We start from the raw sequence: 23981 nt of genomic DNA, 5'->3' as shown, positions 1-23981 counted from the left end.
TGTATTTCTTTAGCATTGCCAGTTGACTAGATGAGATGAATCCTTCTTCCAGCATACTGGGTAGCCTGTACCTGGCTCCATAACAGCCTCAGGGCTATAAATGCCTTCCTGGGAGGCAATGCCTGAAAATCAGGTGAGTAAAATGAAGTTTTGCAATGCTTATTTCTTGCATGAACAGAAAATCAATAATCCTTCCTTCAAACTAGCAAAATGTAATGTATAAAAATTAAAGCTTCACAAATTCAGATTCAGGAAAGTTGTTTTCTAATAGTGAAGATGAGTAACTATAATGATTCAGAGATGGCCCCTCTCTGGAAAGTTTTTCTAAAAGGTATTTTCTGGTGCAAAAAATAAATAAAATGCAAACCCTATGGATGTCAAAAGACATGCTCATAGTAGTCCACTTTAGTTTATAATTTATGAGCTTAGTATGTGTATTATGCAAGATTTTAACTAAAATACCCCCTTAACTTGTTGCTGAAAGGTATCTTAGCAGGGCATCCGTTCAGTTAAACAGCCGCATCAACGAAGGATTGCCACTCTCCAACCTAAGTTTTGTGCACTGCAGACCGAGTCAGAAGTCTCCATATAGGGTTCATTTCAATGTTCATTTTTTTTCAGGTAAATTCCTACTGTGTGTGTTATTTTGGAATTAAAATTGAGAGAGGTAGGACTGATGAGTCTGTTCCATTCATCCAGGATTTTACATTTTAAAGATTGTCATTTGCATAATAATTTAACTGTAAGTGATGTATATTTCTGAGAGCACTGCTCACACATCCTGCTAGGAGACCATGTTTTCAGACCCCAGTATTAAGCAACTTGAGCTGTAATTTATGGAAGTATCCATGTCCAGGAAAGGTGGTTACCATAATTCATACACATCTGCTTGAGAATAGGCATTTTAAGATATATTTGTAAATGTTAGGCTACAGATACACATATGACAGAATTTATAATCTAGTCAATAACCTAGTCCTAGGGGATGGACTCCAAAAGGTGTATAAAATCCAAAGATACTCAAGTTTTTACAATATATTTCCTTAGGTACCTAAAGGTACATGTTCTGACTCAGTGGAATCCAGCCTGAGTAGTTCAGTTGCCTGCCTCATATCTAAACTTGACCTGCTCCTGAAAATGAGCAGTCCCTTTGCTATATGCTCCATAGACCTGACCTTTATCATGTGCTCAGGTGAAGGGTAACACCAGCAGGATCAAGTGGCGTGCAGTCCAAAGATTTAAGACTCCTTCATTCAAAAAGCTTGGCCAAGAAATGTGGTAATGTTTTTCTAATATAATGGCTCAATGGCTAGAGCATGTACCAGCGTGAGACTGGATCCTCTCTGTGTGGAAAATAGGGGAGTGGGCTTGAGGCCACATCTCTACTTTTCCAGAAACCACCAAGTGAAGTGCAATCTAAATGCTAAAGGTGGGTGGAGGGGGCACTCTTCACCTCCACTGTACAAGCTCTTCCATTTATGCAAGGGAGAAATAATGATTTATGAAGGACCTGGGGGATGAGGGGATGGGGAGGGAAGAAAAGAAAGAGCAAGTGAGTGCATGATTGCGTAATCTCCTGGCTGGCACTCTGATGTTGGAGATGAGAGAAGCTATCAAGGAACCCTGGACATGAAAGAAGTTTTGTATCATATCTAGGGAGTGTTTAATGCCAGACTAATCTGTCACCAGATTTAGCTGATCATTCACTAAAGGCAGCTGTGTTTGTGTAATCAGTTTGTGACACTGACATCTGACACAGATTCAACAACAACCATTGTCTGTCAAGCCTTTCTTTAACTTTTGACACAGCACAACCAGGAGGCAACCCCACATGTAACGGAGAAATCTGAGCTACTCGGCAACAGTCCCAGGCTGAGGCAAAAATGTGCCCAGAAGACTTGTCCGCAGAACAGTTGGATCAGCATTTGAATCCATGCTTTGTATTTTACAGTGCTGAGAGGGAGGAAGGAGGCTCAGCTGAAGAGATTACACAAGGACATGTGGGACTGGGCATGCGTGTTCCTCTGGAAAAAGCTCCAACAGTTGCATAAAGCAAGCCATATACCAGTTTTGGACAAGGCAGCTGAGTGTCTGAGCTCCTACGTGTGCTCAGAGCCAACCGTAAGTTAACTGCACAGAGCCAACGTTATGAGTTATTACGAGCAATGTTTTCTGCCTGGCATGTCCCTACTTATGCCTCTTCCTCACCACCTCTCTGGCTCACCAGAACTTCGACTTTGCCATTTGGTCTGACAGTTTGCCCAAACAGCTTATATTAATCTAATACAGTATTTTTGTTAGTGACAACCAGCAGCCTAAACTGCAATTATGGTTAAAATTTGTCCCAAAAGGCAGTGAGTTTCTGGTCAGGGTCAACATGCCTGTTTATATAGGGCCCAGAAATCTGGATATTAATTTCAGCTGGACTTGTGGACAATATTGCAATATAAATAAATCCCCAAAGCCATGCAGAATTTAAACTATGCTTAAAAGTCAGAGGAAGGCCACCCTGAAAATTCTGATGAGAATGTCCTTTCAAACCCTATTCTTTCAGTTCCGGCACGACGATGTTTTGCTTTCCAGTATATGACCTTCCTCTAATTAGATTATTTAAGTCTCTTAGTATACACAGAAATTATTCACACTTCCTCCCAGGCATGTTTACATTTGATGGTCTTATCAATTTTTTAGTAAATACCTCTTTTTTTTGTTGGGTTTTTTTTTGGTTGGTTGGTTGGTTTTAGTTCCCCCCACCCCCTTCTGATGTTCTTTCTGAAACCACAGACATTACAGCAGACACTGAAGCGGTTCCTTCAGAAACAGTGCTGTGGGCAGCAGCATTGCTTTTCTGAACACGGAGCATACTACAGCTCCCAACAGAAGAGCTATTTCAGGCATAACAACCATTTCAATAAAACAATAAGGAAGCCTTAAATGCTAAAACTAATGCAATGGAAGTAAGAACAGCCACATCAGGGATTGCTTTTCATCACAGCCCCATTGGTGAGAAATTCTCTTGTAGCATGACTTCTTTGAAGGGTTTTACTCAACTAAGTTGTCCCATTGCCTGAAGTTGTTCACATAAAATAAAGTGAAGATTTGATCCACTGTTACAGTATAGCTAGAAGCAAATTTGGCTTAATCTCTTCTTACATACTGAAGCCCAACAGAAGCATACAGCCAGAGGGAGTGTCAGAGACAAGATGCACTTGTAATTCAAATTGCAAGCTAATATTTGATTAAGTGGGAAAATGATTATTTGGATTTTCTGTTTCATCTATATGGAACCGAGAATGGAAAATAAGGCTGCATGAAATCACTAGGAGAGCTGAAGAAACCAGATTTTTACTCATCACTACCACAACAAAAAAGATTTTGATGTGTTACACGCCAGTGCTTGCTGTAATGTCCAGTCCTGTGGGAGCTTTTGTGGATCATTTTCTTGCTAATCGTACTCAGTTTATCCTTTATGATTTCAGCCACAAGTTCTGCTCTAGACTGAGCTCCTACACCATAAGACTTTTTATATCAAAGCTATGGCTGTGACCTTCAGAATGTTGTACAATGATGGGGATTTTTTTGTTGGTCTGCTTAGGAAATATATTTTCTTGGCTTTAATATCTTCTCTTACATTTTAAGGGTATTTTTTGCACCAGAAGAAATTAATAATCTTCAAGAATTTTAGAACAGGTATAAGTCTGAAAACTACATAGTCACAGAAATTATTCCTCTGTTTCATCATTTATAGCTTGCAGGATGAAATAACAAAACCCATAAACGCAAAAGACTTTTTTTGAAAAGCTTGCTACTTGTGATCTTTGATTAGAAATTACTGCTGCATTTTCAGTTAACATTGTATAAAATATTTTATAATATCACTTTCCATATAAGCAAGAAGAATGAAACCTTTAAAAAGCTGAATATATATGGTGAATTAATATTTATTGTCACATATTGAAATGCATTTGTTTCAGACACCCTCTTTGACCAACCCTTATCTGCGGATGTTAAAAATGTAATGCGCGGCCAGGTTCTTCTAGTTACTATGTTTCACTACAAGATGCCTGCTACTGGAGTTGGCAATAATTTTGATACAAGAGCAAGTTAACATTGCTTCAGTTACTCTTCTTCTATGAAAAGAGACAAACCTTCAGCTGACTTTGACCAGTGTAACTCCCTGGAAGCCAAAAAGAGTTGTGCTGTTTTACAAGTGAGGATGTAGTTCACCGTGGGATGGATCTCCTTTTTCCCCACCCAAAGGTCTCTGTCTCTGCAGTGAATTGCACCGTAGGCTGCTGCTGGTACTGAACAAGTAAGGACGGAAGGGGAAAAGAATGCAAATTGTCCATTTTTGCAAGGAACCCGCTTAACGTTCATGAAATATTTTGCTGCAATGATTTGATGTATTTCTCACAAAAATCCTAAATAAGATACAGTTTTTTTCAGGCTTTTGGGCAGAGTAATCTTCTCCACTTACCTGGTAGTCTTGAACAGCTAGACCTCATGCAGATCCATTGAACACAGTTAGTTTAAATTTGTGGTAATTTCCTTTCTGCATCGCTTCCCATAATAGGTATGTGCATCCTTGGCAAACATTTTAATAAGCGCACTTGTAAGTCAAGTTAGTTTTAGGAGTTATTTATAGCTTCATGTTCAAGTAAAGGGCTAAATCTTGATGAGCAGACACTAATGATCTCTCAGACTAAGATCAGACAATTTCTAAATAGACTCAAATGCCTAAAGCATTTATTACTAAATTATTTGTCATTAAATTATTATTACTAAAAATAAATTCAGATTTTGTTTCTGATTCTCTGGCATTGATTTCTGGATAGCTGTGTATTATTTTAAACCCTAATGATTTCCTGTCATTTTCCTTTTTTCTCTTGGATTAACACAGGAATCCTTAACATGGGATCTGAGCTGCTGCTGACCGACTGCTCAGCATTTCATGCTCTGCTGCCAGAGGGAGAAGAGTGCTACACTCCATAGGAACAGTGAGGAAGCAGCAGGTCTCTACTACTTCTACATGCTGCCTTGGATCTACTGGAGCATCTTCCTTCCTCGGAGCAGCTCTGGGTCCAACAGTGCCAAGATCTAGGACTAGAAAATAGACTGCAAATCCCAAAGTAGTAGGATTTGATCTAAAATGAAGTGTCATAATTGGCATATTTGGCCTCTGTCATTACTTTTCTTTCTGTATTATTTCTAACTTCCTAGGTTACGTGGCTACTTTGAAGAACAAAAGGCAGAGATGTCCATGTCAGTCAAAGTATCTTAAACCTTGGAAATCGCTTATAATTTGTTCTGACTTGCCTGAGACACAAACAGAAGACAAGTGTCCATTAGAAAAGTTAGAATTTACATTTTAAAATTAGCACACAAAACACTATTTTTACCAATGCTTATTTTTAAATTATTTCAAACTACCTTAGGAATTTATAGGTTGGTGCAGTATCTTATACAAAGACTAAGAGGCGAAGACAAAAAGTTACTAACGATTGCTATTTATTGTGTTAAGTCAATAAAAAGTGCATAGTACAAGCCCTTTATCCCAATCCAAGTACTCAGTAAAAGATTACTAGGAAACCGCAAATGGCACAGATGATTTTTTGTTTGGCATAATTCAGACATTTTAAACCACCGATTTACATCAGGTACATCACATCATCACTCTTCCTTTTTCAATCATGAATGTTACAAGGCTAAGTGATCGGCAGACAATACATGAATACATATGATTTCTCATTTCAGAATATAACAATTGTGTTAAGCAGACTCTAAAAATACTATTGTTTTAACAAAGATCTAAGCTAAGGTATAATTGTAAAATTCCCTCCATATTTCCCAAGTTGTTACAACTTGCATCTCTTACTAACCAAGCTTAAAACCCTCATGACAGAATTAATCATATCCTGAAGCTTCACATGCCACTAATCTCTTCCACACTTCTCAAAATTTACCATAAACATCTGTAACCATGATACAATTATTTCATCACAAACTACATCACTAAAGGCCAGATTTCTGCCACCCTTACTAAAGCTGCTACTAGTACATTATCTCAGAGTAGTCCCACAAACTTCAGTGCAACTACTTGATGAGTAAGGCACTATTTAACATAAATAAGAGTGGCAAAATACAGTCCTACAATTAGTTACTTTTTTTTAAATTAAGAGTGGTGATCTGAAGGGTGTATCTTGGAGAGAGTATCTGAATTTAAAAGGCATACATTTTGACATGGGATAGTGGCCTGGCTCTTTAGTACAACATTTTACAATAAAATATTTCCAATGTTTTTTCTTTCACATAGAAAATTTAAAATAGCAATTTACATGAGGAAAGCATACATGTATAAAATCACTGGGACAATTACTTAGAGGAATTTCAAGCAAAGACACTTCATTTAAATGTAAAACACATTACTCTCAAAAAAAAGTTCATCTGCCAAGACTGTTAGAGCTGGGTGCACATGGTGAGTTTTATAAATACATACACAGACATTTAAGTAAAGCAAGATGGATCCTCGGAAGTGAGGAGCATCTGCTGTAAATCTCACCAATTTCCAATAGGATGAGGAGTGGCACTCTGTCTGAAATGAAGCCTGTTTCAGCTGGCTTTTTGATCAGTTGGAAGCCTGTTTTATGCATCTGATAGTGAAGAATTCTGGCCAAAAATCCTTGGAGAAAAGGTCAGTGTAGGAGATACATATATCTTTCCTTGTTGGTTCAACAAAATGATGCTGTATTACTTGTTCAAAACAGTATCCGAAACATAAACGTACATGGAAGGCAAAAAGCAAGCACAGTCAGACTGCTCGTCCCAGTGACATCTTTACACAGTGTTTGTGGCCTGTACACCATTAGACATAACAGGACAAATTCTCTCAGCTTCTCTGCTGCAGCACCATCACTTTACATGGCACTGCGCCGATGTCACTGAGAGCACCTGGCCCAATCTTCTTCATTTTTAATGTTTTTTTTTTCATTTTTCACATGTGCTGCTATGCTTGGAAGCACGCTATTCCACAAAAATTCAAAGGGCGATTACATCAAATTACAGAAGCCTTTCTTCAGGTCTGCACTGTACCTTTGCAAGGAGGCTTAGCTGGCCCACCGTTTACCCTGAGGAGGAAAACCCTGCGTCTGTCATCCATGGGATCTGATGTGAGATTTTTGTTAGAGCCTGTTAATACAAACCTTTACGCATCTCAACAGTCCCTTCAGCTCCGTAACTAAAGTCCCCATGAAATAAAGGTTTGTAGAGTAAGGCTCTGAATTCCCATATGTCTGTTCTACTGACCTTTACGGAAAGAAGCTTCATGTTGGTAACATAAAAATGTTCTTTACATTATTCTCATCAATTTTTCAAATTGATCAAGAAAAATATACAGTGTTGCTTTTCTGTACATCTTTAAAATGTTCTTAAATTAATGTACATTAAAAAAGTTGTTCCCATTTTCTACAATGGGAGATGTGCACAGGTACGTGCACAGCCACACATACGCACACATAAACACACCACACATACACACAAATATTAGAGGGAAAATACATGCCATATGTAGTCACCTGCAAGTCTGTTATTCTACAATTACAACCAGTAGACAAGAATGAAATGTTAAGAATTGCTGATAACATACAGGTGAAAAAACCTGAATATCCAGTATATGTTTTGGTAGACCAAAAGTTGATAACCTTGGTAACCTCTTGGTATGATTTCATCTTGTCCAATATACATTAATTACATCATGGCTAAGAACTTGTTAAGATACTGAGTATTAAAAGACTACATCAAGACAGAAAATTCTACCAAGTTCTTTTCACTAAATGTCTCTTTTCATGAAGTCTATAAGTAAACAAATCTGCTTTTGGAATATATTTTTTGACAATATATTGAACAAGATATATCATTTATTAATGAACAAGATTAAATTAATTTATTTTTGGTGGTATATTCTTTTGTGTAAAGTTCCCAATATATATGTCAAAGCTTTGACACTGACAATTATCACATTCGCTTATGTGTGCACGCACGCACACAGAGTATAATTCTACTGGACAAGCCGTGCTTTTGCCAACAACACTGAAAACTAAGTTAGTGGTCCAAAGGCCAGACTAAAAGCTGCTCTGAACCAGGGCAAATATGAAATAATTTCAATTTCTCACCATAACTAAGCTAATAGTTGCAACCGTAATATAACTCTGAGAAGTATAGTGGAGAAAAAAATATGGATTAATCTGAAGAAAGGTCAGTAACCTTCATTATTATAGATGTACAGGGATTTTCTGTTTCTTTCAATGCACATCAGAAATCACTGCAAAGAAATTAAGATCACTGTAACAGAAAGAGACTGAGTGGAATGTCCACAGTAACAACCAAAAAACCCCTGCAATGCCTTATCATTATTCAAATTACAATCTACTAGGATTTGTAATAACACACAAAGCAAAAATTAACTTAAAATTGTAGTTGCTAAAAGCAGTTAATGAAGATAACTGCTGAATAATAATTCTTCTCTATATAAATGAGAAAAGAAAACAGTATTGAGTGGGGTTTAGGAGTAATCTGGTCACTTCGTTCATTTGGTCGTGCAAGGTTTTAGCTGCTGAAATTTTCCAATACTGAACGCTCTAGTCCACCGGTGGGGCTGGTGGTTCTTGCCCCTAGAGGGAAGGAAGGAAGCAGGAAAAGAAAGAAAAAAGCCACATTCAGGATTAGAAACAGTGCTTCATGTAAGAGGATTTAGCAATAAAAGAACTCAGAAGAGTTACATTGTGCTTTCTTTTAAGATCTTTCAACATCTCTTTCAATACTCAAGAGTAAATGAGCATCAGAGAACAACACTGTTTTCTGCAACAGGGATTTTTCTATGATCCCACATCTTGGGCAAAGATCACTTTCCCAGTTTCATGATGTAATTTTGTTTACCGACTTCTCTTAAACCTGTGATTTAAAGCTTGTACATAAGAAGGCAGGAGGCAGTTCCAACCAGGGACAGCCAGTGTCCAGAGGACATTAGGACCCACACTTAGTCACTCATACCTACTCCATCCCACGGCAAGCCTCACAACTGGCCTTTGTGATTCTACTTTCCCTTTGGTTTTACTGATTTTCATCGTTAATGGGGTTCCAAGAAAATAAAGGGGAAAAATGACTGTAAGATAGTCTGTATTAAAACAAAACACATCTAAGCTCTTGTAAAGTCTCTCTACAGGGTACTTGAAGATGCACTTACATTATGTGGGCTGGTTGGCTTTCCGGCTGTGTTGGATCCTCTCAGATTACTAGGTCTCAGTAAGAACAAGACAAGTGCAATCACCACCCAGGCCATCATTATCATGGCAAAGCTGATGCCATTGTCACTGGAAGAATTTGGTCCTGGCACTACAGACAAGGAAAACTCAAGTTATAGCACAGAGTGACAGCAGAGTTCTTTCCCCAAGGTGAAAACACAAATGCAATGTAACTCTCGCAAAAAAACCTGAAATGAGAATCTGTTTCATAAGATTTTACTGGAATTCTCAGAATTATCATGAATATTTCTTAGTTCACATTAACTTCTAATGGACTTGAGATGAGAAACACACCCTTTGTGTTTAAGAAATCAAACTTGATGAAAAATATATTTATGTGGGCAAAAAACCCATCTGTTTTTGCCTCGAACAAATAAAAGACTAAAAAGATGAAAGCTTGGACTCTATTGTTAGACCCCCAGAAAGAAAACATACTAATTCTAGCAAGAAGGGAGCAAACTAATGGTTATGATTTTGTTTGCTACTCTTAAGTTATTTTATTGAGAGTTTGTTCAAACAAGTGTATCAACAAGCTAGATGTCTGTGACTGATCATCCAGGTCACATGGTATTTCTGATAGCATCAAGGAAAACGTATCTGTCAGAAGGGGAAAAAATGCTGAGGAGATACATGAAAAAGTGAAGCCCAGGAATACAATATAAAAATTTTACATCTAATTTTCATACATTCCTAATTTCCAATGGCTGAGACATCAAAGTATGGAAATAAAACTGAGAAGATTCCCTCAGACTGGAGATGGCTGGTTAAGTCTTTTTGGATCAAGAAACTCTTGCAAATATCTGCACATTTGAAAACAACTTTTCTCCTCTGAAACATAATTTCAAATAATCAAACTGTAACTAATGTTGTCAGCTGAAGTATTAATCAATGTATAGTTTATTACCAATGGTACTTAAATGGCTCCATTTACAATAGTATCTAAAGACCTAATATCTTTGTTAATAATCTAGATGATCAATTAATGCAGAACAATTAATACAAAGCTATAATGAATAAACTTTAGAAAGAGAAGAGCTGTTCTATTTTATTCATCAAGTTGAAAACTTTAACATCCAGGGGCATTCCACAGACACACTTGTATCTGTCAGATTTTTCAGTTGCCTCAGCTCATTTGGATCCTCGTATGGAGTCAAGTCTGGATTCAGTATTGGTTGGAAGATGTTCTTATTTAACATTTGCAAGCTAATTTACACCCAGTGAGCTGCTGGAGTATTTTTCTTGAAGGTTAATGCCGATATCAAAAACCCACCCTCATCACTGTCATAATGAGTAGCATTTTTAACAGAGGCTCTTCTGTGAAAATGGTTTGTTCATAACACAGCAAAGGGGCACTGTGGGGAAGCTTACAGCTATGCCATTCACAACATTGCTGTTCTGTGAATTAAGACTTTATGAGTGGGGGCTGTTGGACTGATGTCCTTTACCAACATCACATGTACTCAAAAAAAGAAGAAAAAACCCTGTATTATAGAAGTTCATGCTTCTCACAGCACAAATACCACTCTTAATATGTATAAGCAACAGAAACTGTCATACAGCTCTTACCTTTTAAATGTCCAAAATACAGACATTTCAAAACTTGGGATGTGGCTAATGTAGAAGAATTTTACGATTGTAAGTATATACAATTACAGGTGCCAATTCTTTCGCAGATCTGAGTGAACAAATGGTGCCGTACACGAGGAGAAGTTATAGTGCAAAGAAAATAAATGAGAATGCTACAGCCTTTCGTTAATTCATTAAACTGTCATATAATTGGTTCAGAAAGCATATGAAATTGTGCAGGTAAAGAGTTCAGATCTGCAATTACGCTGAAGGAAAATACTATTGTTATCAACATCATATATCAATATTTTAAATCTTGGATGAGCTTTACATATGCAGTCCAGTAAACTAACATATAATTCCGCATGAAAAGAACAACTGCTTTATTTTGGGGCTTCCAGGCAACATTAATAGCTACCCTAAGATTACCTTCATCAGCACGTAAGACAGCCTTAGGTACCTGCTTTGGCACATGTGTACAGTAGAACACTGAAAACTGAGATCACCTGTTACACTGGATTCCCCATACAATGCAGAGAAACAGAGAACAGTCAGACTGCCTTCGGGAATTTTTGCTGAACCATAATGCAGTTAAGGTCAGTGGTTAAACAATAGTTAGGGTAAGTAAACGCTGCTAGGTCAGCTCATGCTACAGATCAAGGAAGGGAGCAGAAGGAACCATAGAGGGAAACCATAAACATTCATGCAAAAGACAACTTCTTTCAGCCTGTGTTGTAATACAGTTTAGATGGAACCAAATGTGCTGAAACGTTCTAAACTAAGTTAAGCAAGACAACAGCTGATTCAACATAGCTTGGCCCTGTACTACCTACTCAAAGCATGCCAGATATCAAAACAGCCACAACACTGTTTACACTATTCAAGAACTGTTAAACCCACATCTCTCACAAATGACCATGTGTTTTACTAAGGATGCGAGATATTTCAGAATCTGTTACTTTAATATCTTAACAGAAGGAGATGAGGATAAGTAAAATCTCACATAGCTGAGGTGAATCACACTTTTCAAAGCTTTGCATCACAAATCAAGAGAACAGACAAGAAGCTACTGGGAGCAATAATACATGGAAGGCAACAATCTTTTGCTACAAAGACCTCCCATCATCAAGATCACAAAATAATCAGGTAAGACCAGCTTATGGATAAAGAACAGTTGAGTGAAGATCAACTGCTGATGGGCAGAAGAAAAAAAAATCTTATTTTTAAGGGTTCACAGCCACAGTGCTTTTACCTATAATTGATATTTTTGCGGCTAATCTAGACGTGGGTTTTTGATTCCTTGAAGAACAAAGGCTATCCTGTAAGAGCACCTGTGGGTGATATTTTCCAGTATTTCCAGATAGATACAAGATTGTCCTGTTCTGACCTCACAGATGAATATGCCACCACCCATTCTGATGGATGGATCTGTTTATTAGTCTCCAGTGCTGGGAGGTACAGAATGTAGCAGTACATATTCCTGTATCACTGAGTGACACGAAGCTTACAGCCTCTAACCTGCCTTTCCACACAACACCAAATCCAGCTCAAGATCTTTATTTTCAGAGTATCTGGTCCCCCCAGCTCAGCATACCTATACATCCATGCACTTCTGAATGAAGCCTGTGAGCAGTTCTGTCCCTGTGGTTACCTGGAATTTGTTTATACCATGGCTGAATTATCTCTGTGCAGGGGAAAGCTTTCTGAGGAGCTGGTCTGATAATTTGGGATGAACGTCCATGGGAGCTAATGATTATGGTGAATCCTATCTGTTGCTCCACGTACAAGATACAGTTCTTTGACTTGCTTTTTCCTATAGAAACAGAGACTAGGTCACATAAACTAGTCTCCTCTTGAAGAGAAATGGGAAGGGAAAAAAAAGTCTTCTGTGACAGATGTTTGCCACCTCATTTAATGTTCTACTAGAAGGCAGATGAAGCTACTAAAATTATGAGTTTGGTAAAAATAATTTATAAAGATGAAAGGTCAACCACCTCCCGACCGTGCAACTAAAATCTCAAGAATACAATATTAAAATTAATAAATGTCTTTGTGAAATACTCCTTACAGGAACTTAGTTCTCCTCTTGAAGTGGTATTTTTCATTCAGAGTGAGATTGTACCCTAAAGAAAAAGAGGAAAGATTGCATTTCTTTTACTGTAAAAGTATATTCCATGTGGTGCTTTTTGTATGCCCTGTCATGATAGAAATACCTCCTTTTGGATCTTCAGCTTTTTACTGTATAACATCTGCATATGGGAAGGCAACAACATGCTCTCTGATTTGTGCCTTCTTTTCATGGTGTTTTTATTCTTGCCTGTCCTGTGAAAGAGAGGCAGGAAACTGTATGAAGAGAAGTTATCCTTCAGATGAATCGTGAGGAAAGGCAAGAACCTGTAGGACCTTCAGCAGATAATCCCTGCCAGCTGACACTTTCAAAGACAGGGATAAGGAAACTGAAGAAAGCCAAAGACGACTTGAGTGGAGGAAGGGAGAAGGGAATTACCAGAAAAGGGAGGGAAGCTTTGGCAGACATTTCATGCTGTTAGGTTACGCTGCTGTGACTGCCCTCCATGAGTACAACTCAAGATGAATCACAGATATGCATTCATTTTAAAATACATAAAAATCTGGGAGTAGATGACATTTGAGACAGTCATCTCTGACTATATTACAAGCTAGCAGAGTACTGAGAATAGTGTTGAAAATATGAATGTGGTAAATCCAGGTCACAACATCTGGGAATTGCTAGAACAGAGAAAAAAACTCAGGCAGTAGCTCCTCATTTCCTTTGACATGGAAGGCTGACTGTGAAGGGCCACCAGCCAACAGAGCAGCTCAGTACCAGCTGGGATCCTCCCTCGGTCTGGATGAACCACTGATGTTGCAATTGCCACACACTCCAGAGAAATCTTCCCTGCTGCACTCGCATTAGACAAAATTCAGAGAAGAATTACTGCTCTTATTCCTCATTTCAACAGGAACTGTAAGATCTTTTGATTTGCTGAGCATAAACAATCCCAACAGAATATTAAATGTGTTGCATATTCAAAACTTGCAGCCCTTTTTCTCCAAGTCACCCACTAAAATGGAGGGAACAGTTATCAGACTCTGATACATGCTTTACTGTCATAGCAGATATTCTGACAGAATCAGCAGAAGAGCCATCACGCAGAGTGCCCAAATGCTCATATCCTCTTGTGTGTAGGAGTACAAATCCAAAAGCACTGGTCCTGACCCTAGCAGGAAACTCTCTGCAGGGTAGTCACTACAATATAATGGGGCCAACAACCATAAATAAGAATTTAGAGCTAATAACACAAAAATGCAAATGACGGAGCCTTGGTGCTACTGCTTTGATCTGGCTCCAAAAATAAAAAAAAAGATCTGAAACTAAGGGTTGAAAAAACAAAGTGTGCTCAGGAAGAACCAACACAGGGTGTTTCTGAGAACTTCCAGCTGGTAGCAACGGCACAGCACATGACGCTGCTGTGACACTGGCTGAACCACAGCCCTGACATCTTCCAAAACAAAACCACATACATCTCATCAGTTATTCCACAACCTTGCAACTTAAGAATCTGTGTATGACAATATTCCCAGCTGTGCTTTCAGAAGGAAGACCAAATCCTGGGAATGAGCAAATGGGTGGGAGTGAAACAAGCTTCTTCATAGTGAGGTCTCGAAATGAGGAATCAAAGTCAGCAAGTAACAGGAAGTGGAGCTGTGGGACCTAGGGAAAAGGAGACCCACCTCAAACATAAGCTCATCGTGGTATACCTCATCAGAACAGGATGAAGCAATAGAGAGAAGACTGGCCCAGAATTGTTTTAATATGTCTCTGAAAACATCTCTAGAAGCTTCTCCAGACTCAATCTGTTTATTTTTGCCTTTGACTCCTGGGAGTCTTACAGAGCTCATATTGGCCCAAGCACAGAATCACAGAAGCATCACAAAATAATTTGACCAACAGCCAGTCATTGCTGTCATTGCATCAGCAGAAAAATACCTTTGTGGGAACTAAATTTAAGGCAATATAACAATGCAGGAGAGGATTTAGTCTATAATTTTTACTTTGGTTTTTGAAACAAACCACTGGTTTGGAACAATTGCTGCCAAATTGCTTGCATCTGCACAGTTACTGCAATGATCTCTTTCAGGATGGAAAACTATCTGCCCCAAACCATTCACATCCCCACTCTACTGTAGCTTGGTATCATGAAAGCTATCCTACAAGCTTTGTGCCCACACATGACAGAACTTACCCATTTATACAGTCTCTAGCCTAAGACCTTCATAAATATTGATGAACCAAGTCTCCCAAGGCTTGAGTGAGAATGACCTACCATCACTTGGTTCTGTCTGCAGACTAAAACTCAGAAAGCTGCACAGCCCGTCTGTACCTACTTATAATACAGAAAATATTCTGTCTCCTGTCACCTGCCTCTTTCTGTCTTCTGCATTGACTGTATTAAATAATAATAATAAAAAACCAAACAAAAACCAACCAGACACAGAAGTCTAAGGTGTGGAAGACTAAAAAGTCTGCCCTAGGACAGATGCATTTGGGACAAGAGAGGTACTGGAAGTCACAGACACACGGCATAACTTGGAAAAACCATAAAGAAAGAGTAAAGCCAGCAGCACTGTTATGGCAGATGTACTCTTGTTTCAGGGGTTATCTGGGAAAGCTCATAGCTCTGAATGAATCGGGAAGGCACAGTGCAAGTCCAAGCTAGATGGCCATCTCTAAACACGTTTGACTGGGGAGTGAAGAGATAGAACAGGAGACTGAACAAAGGCATACTCTCTCCCCAAGATCTCCAGGATCTTGGCTCACTGCTCCTAGACCTGTAGAAGACACAGGCACCAGCAGCTCTTGCTTCCAGGAACACTGCTCAGGTGAGGCACCAGCAGCTCTTGCTTCCAGGAACACCGCTCAGGTGTTCCTGGCTCCCTCCAAGCATTACAATAGTCCTGATGCAGGCTAATTGAGTGAGTTCATATGCTCAGTTGGTAAAGCAATATAGGAAAACCAGATCCATTTCATTTTTATTTATAAACATTTGCAAATGCTCCCTCTAGACCATGGAAAATGTAAACAGAGCACCTCAGGACAAGCTTACGTGACTGCATAACCTCTGCACAGCTATGCTTCTCTGTAGATGCTGGCAATGTTTGACTGTCATAGTAATGCTCACTGTTTGGGAGAGGGTTTTTTGATGTATTTCACAGCAAATTTCAAGGAAGTGTACACAGCAGTCCTCTGCTTCATTAACTACACAGCCACTAAGTCAACAGAAATGCAGTCACAGTGTATGTCAACTTATCAGTCAGAGCCGGTGGGGAATCTCCTCTCCCTCACAGCAGAGTAGAGGGTTCACAGTACCGACAGTTGAAGTCACTCAGCCCTATCCACTCTTCACTGGTTTAGGCCGCTATAACTGTAAGGAGAACAAATAAAGCCCCCTCCAAATTTTCTCCTTAGGGAAAAATTGAAATCATCCTATTTGGAGGCTAATGGTAAGATTCAGTAATGCTTGGGGCCTGATCAGTGGTCACAATGGCATACTGATACCTACAGCCTTCTGACCATTGCTGCTTCCATACAATGCTTCCAATTTATAAATGTTCATCAGCACCACAGATTCTCAGAAATTACCTCCCCCACATAACACTTTTAGTACTGTAGTATTTGATTTAATGTAGGGTGTCCCTGTAACGTTAAATCAACTGCTGCATTTTAAAGACCAGTCAGACTATATTTTAATTACTACTGTTTGTTTTACTTCCATGCACCTGATCTCAGTAGTTACTCACATTCCTGAAGGCATTCTGTGTCTGTGCAGTATGACTGGGATTGTCTCAGCTGAAACAAAAAAAGAAAGGCATGATACTTAGCAATAAGGCTCAGTCAGCTTTTACGGAAATCATGATTTAGTATAATGTCAGAGCACAAGTTCAAGATAAGGAAGGTTATAACCGATCCTTTACTGCATTGCATTTATTTGGCTTATGGTGTGTGAATCCCAGGTACAGAGGTAGTTTCTGAACACTGTTTACATTAACACCTTTAAATCACCTGACTAAAGTATTATTGCTTCCACAGAGGTCACAGTCACTGAATGCCTTTTAAAATTCAAGTTAAAAATCTGCAGCGATATAGACATTGTCATATACAGATATACTCTCTACACACATTTTGGGATTTATAATGTATAGGTGTTCCTACTATTGTCTAGATCAAATACTATTAAAATATTCTGTGATTACATAACAATAAATGAGCAGACTGTGATAATGGTTACACACAGAAAAGCCAGATTAAATTTCAATATTTAAATTTAGCACTTACTATTTCTTCCACCTAAGATCTTTTTTTAAAAGCAGATTTTAATATGTATTTTACTGTTTTTTCTCTTTACTGATGGGTAAAATTTAAAATGCTTTTAGCAACTGTAATGACTATTTGCATTTACAGACTAGGTAAGCTTGCTAACTGCCAGAAGAGTCAACACTGGCTAACCTGCAAATCAGTATAACTATTTTACAGATGAGAGACTCAAAAAAGAAATACAAATATCACATTCTTTATCAGGCACAGAGAGGTTAAATGGATGGGATTTAATCTGCTGTACTATGGAAATAGGTTCTATCCTCTGCTTAGGTAAACAACGCAGATTAATTACAAAAGATTTGAAAAATACAGAATTGTTGTAATGCCTTGGTTAGAACTGACATTTGTTTTTTGATAGGTTTTATGTCACAGTGGTGTCACAAATCCCAACACTTCTAATCTGTTTATTATCAGTGTAAATATACAAATGTAAAAGAGAAGAAAAGATGATGTTTCTTATGAAAGAAATACATGAGTAATTTCTACAGACCTAATTTCCCCTTGTATTGGCATAACTGATTTGCTGTGTGTAGTCATAATATTATGCAAAGCACATCAAGGAAACAGATAAGCAATCAAAGGAGGAAGACATCTGGAAAAGTCTAAGCTTCTTCCTTTATCATAGTGATTTTCAATGACTGACGCACTCGAGAAAGAAAAAAATATAATTGGAGATTGATCACATTCATTCTTCCACTGATATATAAAGACCTCCTAGCAAATTTACTGAGACTAGAAAGAATTTCCTTAGGAAGACCTGGAAAGGCTGTGTTTAACCTTTCAGCTATTTCTATAGTTAAAAACAACAGCAGAGGAAATTCAAACAAAATACTTCTACTTACCTTACTAAAACAAAAAGTATCTCAAACTATGCATATTTCCTGCCCTTCTCATACAGAAGTAAAAGCTCACTTTATTTTCAAACTTCGGAAGTCATTCTCAAAGGGGAGGTTTTACGTTAGCCAGAGTATCAATTTGGAATATCTGACACAGAGATTCACGACCTGGGAAAACTGGATATTGCTATACCCACATTTTAAAGAGATTGGCAACATAATTATCTTCTGTTTGCATATGGGTTAATTCTGGAGGGGCCTTAATTTATAATCCCTACTCTGTAAAACACAGTTTACAGCTATTCTTCAACACGGAATGATGCCTAGAATTAAAATGAGTATATGATCAAAAACATCATACAAGCATATAGCATCTAGTTATCCCACTGTCCCCAGGATGGCTAGTACTCATACAGCTTACCTAGCTTGTTCAGATAGGCAACACTGCCTTGGGGCGTTCTAGCCACAGTATTAGTTATCCTTTAAGTGTTACACTATCCAAATTCAACTTTTTCAAACCATGCAATTCACATTTCCATAAAACCCATCTCAATAAATGGCACATGTACTTTTTGTTGCTGTTAACATCCTGTTCCTTCACCTGCCTACAGACGGACTTCAACTCCTACCACACAAAAAAAATTTATGGAGCTCCAGCTTTGACTGACAGGAATACGTTAACCACCAGAGAAGCTTGTTTAACAGCAGAAAGATGTTCTGGCTACAGCTATGCCTTTCTTGAAAGGTGGTCCCAGCAGTGATCATGATCACACCATGTTTTGTCATTCACTATCACCTTGACCATTTTTTTTCATGAAAAGTCTACACACTGTCTGGTAATGCTGCTGATGTAGGAAGGCCACCTAGTTAACACACAGTATGTATTAAATCCCCGAGTGCCCAGAGGGTGCACTCAGATACTGAGTTTTATCCTGCGGGCATCCCTGGTGACTTCTCAAAAGACAGGACAGGCTCCAAGACCTTAGAATTAAAAGTACTACTGGAAACAGCAATGGTGGAAATATTCATCAAAGTAAGCAAGCAGTCTTAAGAAAAATACCATTAGGAGTTGCTCTACAGACCTCTGCTGAAAAAGTGCTCTTAGATTACATCCTGCCAAGATGGAGAAAAGTCTGCATATGTATGGAGGAGCAATGTACAAAGGAACCTTTTCAAAGTAGAGAGCCAACTGTACTTTGTCTGATAATGGGTCTGTGCTTTCCAGAGGGCTTGAACAACAAATTCTCCATTTTTTTCATGGGGATTTATAAACTAGATGTACAAAGCAGGTTTAGAAACCTCAAATTATGTTGTGGAACAGTTCGAAAAGTATGAAAAAAATACATTCTTTCAATATCTCAATGAAATTCCTCTAAACTGAAAACAATACATAATCATTTAATCATGCAGATTTAAAGATCCCACCTAAAAAATATTACACTTCATAGTCTCTGCTACATTCATATCCAGCATTACAAATATTTCTTAACTATTCCAGGTAATATAAAAATTCCTTACAAAAAATACTTGTTCTGGAGAAGACTGTCAGAACCGGACCACCCATAGACTCAAACAGGGTTTAAGAAGACACAGATCACATGACAAAAAACACACTCAAATATCTTCCCATGCTCACTTCCCACCTGACCACAAGCCCATGCAAAACCTCAGCAATCCATGAGCAGAAGCTCTAGGATGGCTCTGTAGGAGCCAGGTAACAAATTTGTTTATAACAGCTCAGTGACAGGCTGCATACTGTTCCCCTGGGATGAAACATGGCAGATGACTGAAAATGAGCAGAAGTAAAAAGAGTTCTTTCTCAATTCACTTGGGTGAACTAGTTCCTCAATCTGTAACCCAATACAAATCTGATCCCTTGAGGTCACTCAATTAGTCAAAAGATGAGAAACGATTCTGGTACATGTATGGAATGCTTACATAAGCCGAATGGCTGGGAAAGGTAATGGCTTTTGCTGAAACAAGAATGCTCCTTCTACCAATTAGCTCTCTCTTGATAATGACACCCTTAAGGAACACAGCAACTGGTGGAAAAAAATTGAATGTGAGACACTTAATCGTCAGGTAATTGAAAAAAGAGCAATTATCAGGGACTAGAAATAAATAGTCCTTTGTATTCAGATTTTCTATTCTGATGTGGAGGGGGAGTTTAGATGAAAGTTTGTAGAATAATAGTAAAAAGTTGAATCAGACCTTCCCTCCTTTCAACAAAACCCTCAGAAAGACTTTTCTAATACACCCAATGTTTTCCAGACGAGGAACACTACAGAGCTGATGAGAAAATCTGAACAGAGAAGCAATTCTTTGAATACGTTAACTCTTACATACTTAAAAGCAATTGTTATTAATGGTGGTTTTGGTTTTATTCATATTTCAGAGATCCTTGTGCTGTCAAAAATGTGAAGTTAGTGGGAGATTAATAGTTGACTGCCTGATTGGGCACCTGCTAAAGTCAGCAACAGCCTTTTAATGGTTTTCAGTATATTCTGCAACAGACCCTTAAAAACCACAGAAATTAGATGTGTGAAACATCAGGACTTAATTCAAAAGAAGGAGAGTGAAAAATGTTGCAAAACTGAATATTTACAGTAATTTTTTTTTTACATTTAAATTAAGACGATTATATCTTCTTTAGTTTGTCATCCAAATACAATAAATGACTTAGTGCATGTGAGCCAAAAAAATGAACTAATTTATCTTTTATTGTCCAAAAGGAAGTAAACACAAATTGTAAACAGTATGAAAGCTAAAAGGGAGCTAAAAAGGCTTCAAAATTTTCAGTTTTAATGCACTGCAAACTTGCAGGCAATACAAGTAAAAATACTAATTATAAACGTGCATTATTTAAAATACAACTGTGAACTTTAGTTGCCTCCAAGTACACTTAAAATCTTGATTAGCTTTACTTAAAACAATTTAAATGAATAATCCCCAAACCACAAGAATTCTTGGCCAATACAAGTATTTGGTTTCTATGAAGCCCCTAATAATTTCTTGGAACTGGGAGGCACCAGTGGCTGAATTACACCAAATCAGTATCCACTTACTGATGTATTTTGAAAGTAAACCCAACACAATGCTAAGAAAAAAAGAAACTGAGTTACTTCTAGTGGTAAGGGAGAAAAGGGCTTTTCCTCATTCTTTCCCCGGGGCACTCAAATTTTGCACCGCAAAAATAAAAAGAGCACATTTCAAATGGCTCCTAGTTCCAGTCTGAAATAGCTCTTCCTTCTTTTTCATCTTCTTTCCAAAGACAGCTTTCAGCCCTAGTTCACATTAACACACCAGTCTTTAGATCCTGCTCCTCTGACACCATCTTTAACATGCCATCTTGTGGATCAACAGCATCTACCCATCAAGCACACCCGAGCCCTGACCATCCTGCTGCTACTCTTACAACAGCTGCATGTTCTGACAGACTACTCTGTGCAGTTTTTAGCAATGAGAGCAATCACTTTTCACAATCCCTGGCTGTGAACGAAACATGAACATTCACAGTAAAGGGACACTGCAATCACCCCCTGGAAACTTTTTTGTGAAGTCGCTAAGTAAAGTCTCTACTTTTTCACGTGCAAACTTACTATGGGCACACAAACATGCAACAGCATGGTGAAAACAGAGTGTGAACTTTTACTGCATGTTAAGCTACTTCACAAAATCACGGGTCAAGTGAAATAGTAAGCCCAGTGAAACAGCTTCATCTAGCTAAACAGAGAACTTTTTTTTCCAATACAGTGACCTCAGCCACCGGGATCATTTCAGTCTTCCCATGAAAGACATTAAACTACTCTGCATTTACTGCTTATCACAAGTAGCTACTGTGGAGAAGGAAATTCAGACTTCTACCTTCACAGTAACTCGTTCTTGTGTCAACTCTCTTGCTTCCTCTTCAGAGGAGTTTCCTGAAACTCTTCAGATGAGTTTTCAGAGTTTGCTGCCCCAGAATTCAACAGTCTCACAAGCCCTGGGACTGGTCCTACAATCGCTGCTCAGACAACTTTTTTTTTTTTTTTTTTTTTAAGCCAATAGCATCTTGCCTGAAAAAAGATTAAGAGTTCCTATCCAGTACGAATACTTTTTCTTTTTAAGAGTTAAGTGTATTATTTAAGAGTTAAAAAAGACAAAGCATGCAAATACACAGCTCACCAGTCTGTCATTTTTCAGAAGAAATAATTGCATAATCCCTATCCACTTTCCAACTCCAGTAATAGTGTAATAAAGAGGTAACAAGAACAACAGGACTACTGGCAGGAACACAGTGCAATAATCAATGAAGTCTACTGTGAATGGTAGATGAGATGAAAGTAAATATTTTATGTAGGGATAATTAAAATAATTTCCTTTTACAGTAACTTTTGAGACAGCTCAAAGCAGAAATAAGTCCTCAGAAAAGACATGACTGAAAAATTAGCAAGTTCATGAACCAGGCCAAGAAAAGACCTCCATACAAAAATTGTGATGGAAGAAAGCCCAGAGAGATGTGTGAAAAACAGATCAATTAGGTACAAAGAGGAGCGAGCAGAAAAGGATAATGGGGCAATGAAAAGAAAAGGATAGGTAAGTAGGAAAGCAAGGACAAATAAGTAACTTGATATGGTCGTTTATCCCATGAATAAAAGTAAATTTAAAGTGGAATGGAATCATAAAGGCTGTTGATAGAAAATTTTATGTGATAACAGGGCAAAATATCATCCCTTGTGAAAATACTTTTTTGCAATTTAGACCAGTTGTAAGCTCTGCTTTTTTTTGCTTCTTCTTTTTTAACATTCCTCCAATGATGCCAGAAGATGACAACACCATAGTATACTCCTGATTGTGTTCTCATGCTTCTGGGTAATGAAATAATTGTTTAAGCTTTTTTGGCAGCCACACCTGTTCTGTCCAAAGTATAGAAACGATTTAGTAAACAACATGATAAATAAATTGCTGTGGTAGGATAGGCCAATCCTGAATACAAGCCAGGCTGCAGATTGAATTGTAGCTTTATCCATAGAGTTCAGATTTAAAGATGCAAAAAATGACACCTACATGCATTACTCTGCTACAAGCTGGCCAAGAGAAATAAGAGAAAAATAAGGGGAAAAGAGGGTATATTGATGGAATTGAATTGTCATTTAAACTACATTAGCTTCTCATAGAGGAACAAACAAGGAAAAAGTGAACACTACCTTCCCCACTCCTACGTTTTCTATGGGCATCTGCAGAATTAAAATAAAATAAATGATTGTTCATACAAGTACAGAATAACAGTCTGCAATAAAAATATGGAGTTAGGTCCTCTGAGGTGACAATTTTCTCTCCCATGGAAAACGAGAGAGAAGGATGATTAGTACCTTTCAGAATATTCCTAGATTACAAACTGATCTGTAAGACCCCAAACCCACCAGCCACTTAGGACAGAGGGAAGAACATTAACATTCATACTGAAATACATTAAATTTTATGGAGGAAGATGCAGCAGATAAGAAAGTCAGAGGGACCACTGTGCAAATAGGAGCCTGATTCAGGCAAGAATGCATTCTTCTCTTTATTTTCTCATTTCTCCTGAGACTGCTGTTTCCCCTTGGTGTCAAGATCCCCCTTCCCACACTTCCCTACAATTCCATTACTTTTATTTGTACTTAATTTTATAATTTTGCTGGCCTTGAGGACCTCGGATATCACTGGCATCCTGCTTTTAGTGAATGCAAAGCAGAATGAATTAGCAGAACAGGGAGAGTAAGGGAAAAGAAGATGAAGCTATGTGATAGTCAGGATCATTACAAGGAGCTCACAGCACCTCTGACTACGTGAAATACTCGACAACAAATGGATGAGATCAAATATTACACAGTATTACTACAGAGGCATCTGAAAATATTCATGCTC

General features: G+C 38.1%; 1 protein-coding gene and 1 long non-coding RNA gene across 6 annotated transcripts in view; one reads left to right on the top strand and one right to left on the bottom strand.

The window, feature by feature from the left end:
- The first annotated feature begins 1768 nt into the window (after positions 1-1768).
- LOC121085017 lies at positions 1769-7275 on the top strand. Its single transcript, XR_005826926.1, has 2 exons — positions 1769-2121; positions 3975-7275. It is a non-coding gene; the product is annotated as an uncharacterized LOC121085017 (long non-coding RNA).
- Positions 5492-23981, bottom strand: part of SMIM14 (small integral membrane protein 14) — a 55608-nt gene continuing 37118 nt past the window's right edge. For 3 of the 5 annotated variants that reach the window (XM_040587162.1, XM_040587188.1, XM_040587196.1), the window contains exons 3-5: positions 16683-16731; positions 9239-9387; positions 5492-8666 (exon numbers count right to left, since the gene is read on the bottom strand). In XM_040587162.1, coding sequence (XP_040443096.1) covers positions 8634-8666; positions 9239-9387; positions 16683-16731 — 231 coding nt within the window. In that variant the 3' untranslated portion in view covers positions 5492-8633. Of the gene's footprint in view, positions 8667-9238; positions 9388-16661; positions 16732-23981 lie in introns of those variants that run through there. The other 2 variants (XM_040587170.1, XM_040587179.1) reach the window with 2 other exon arrangements.

Source organism: Falco naumanni, chromosome 1 (assembly GCF_017639655.2).
Source record: "Falco naumanni isolate bFalNau1 chromosome 1, bFalNau1.pat, whole genome shotgun sequence".
Taxonomy (NCBI): domain Eukaryota; kingdom Metazoa; phylum Chordata; class Aves; order Falconiformes; family Falconidae; genus Falco; species Falco naumanni.
Note: the sequence above shows the minus strand (reverse complement) of the source record. Positions and strands in the feature narration are given on the sequence as shown.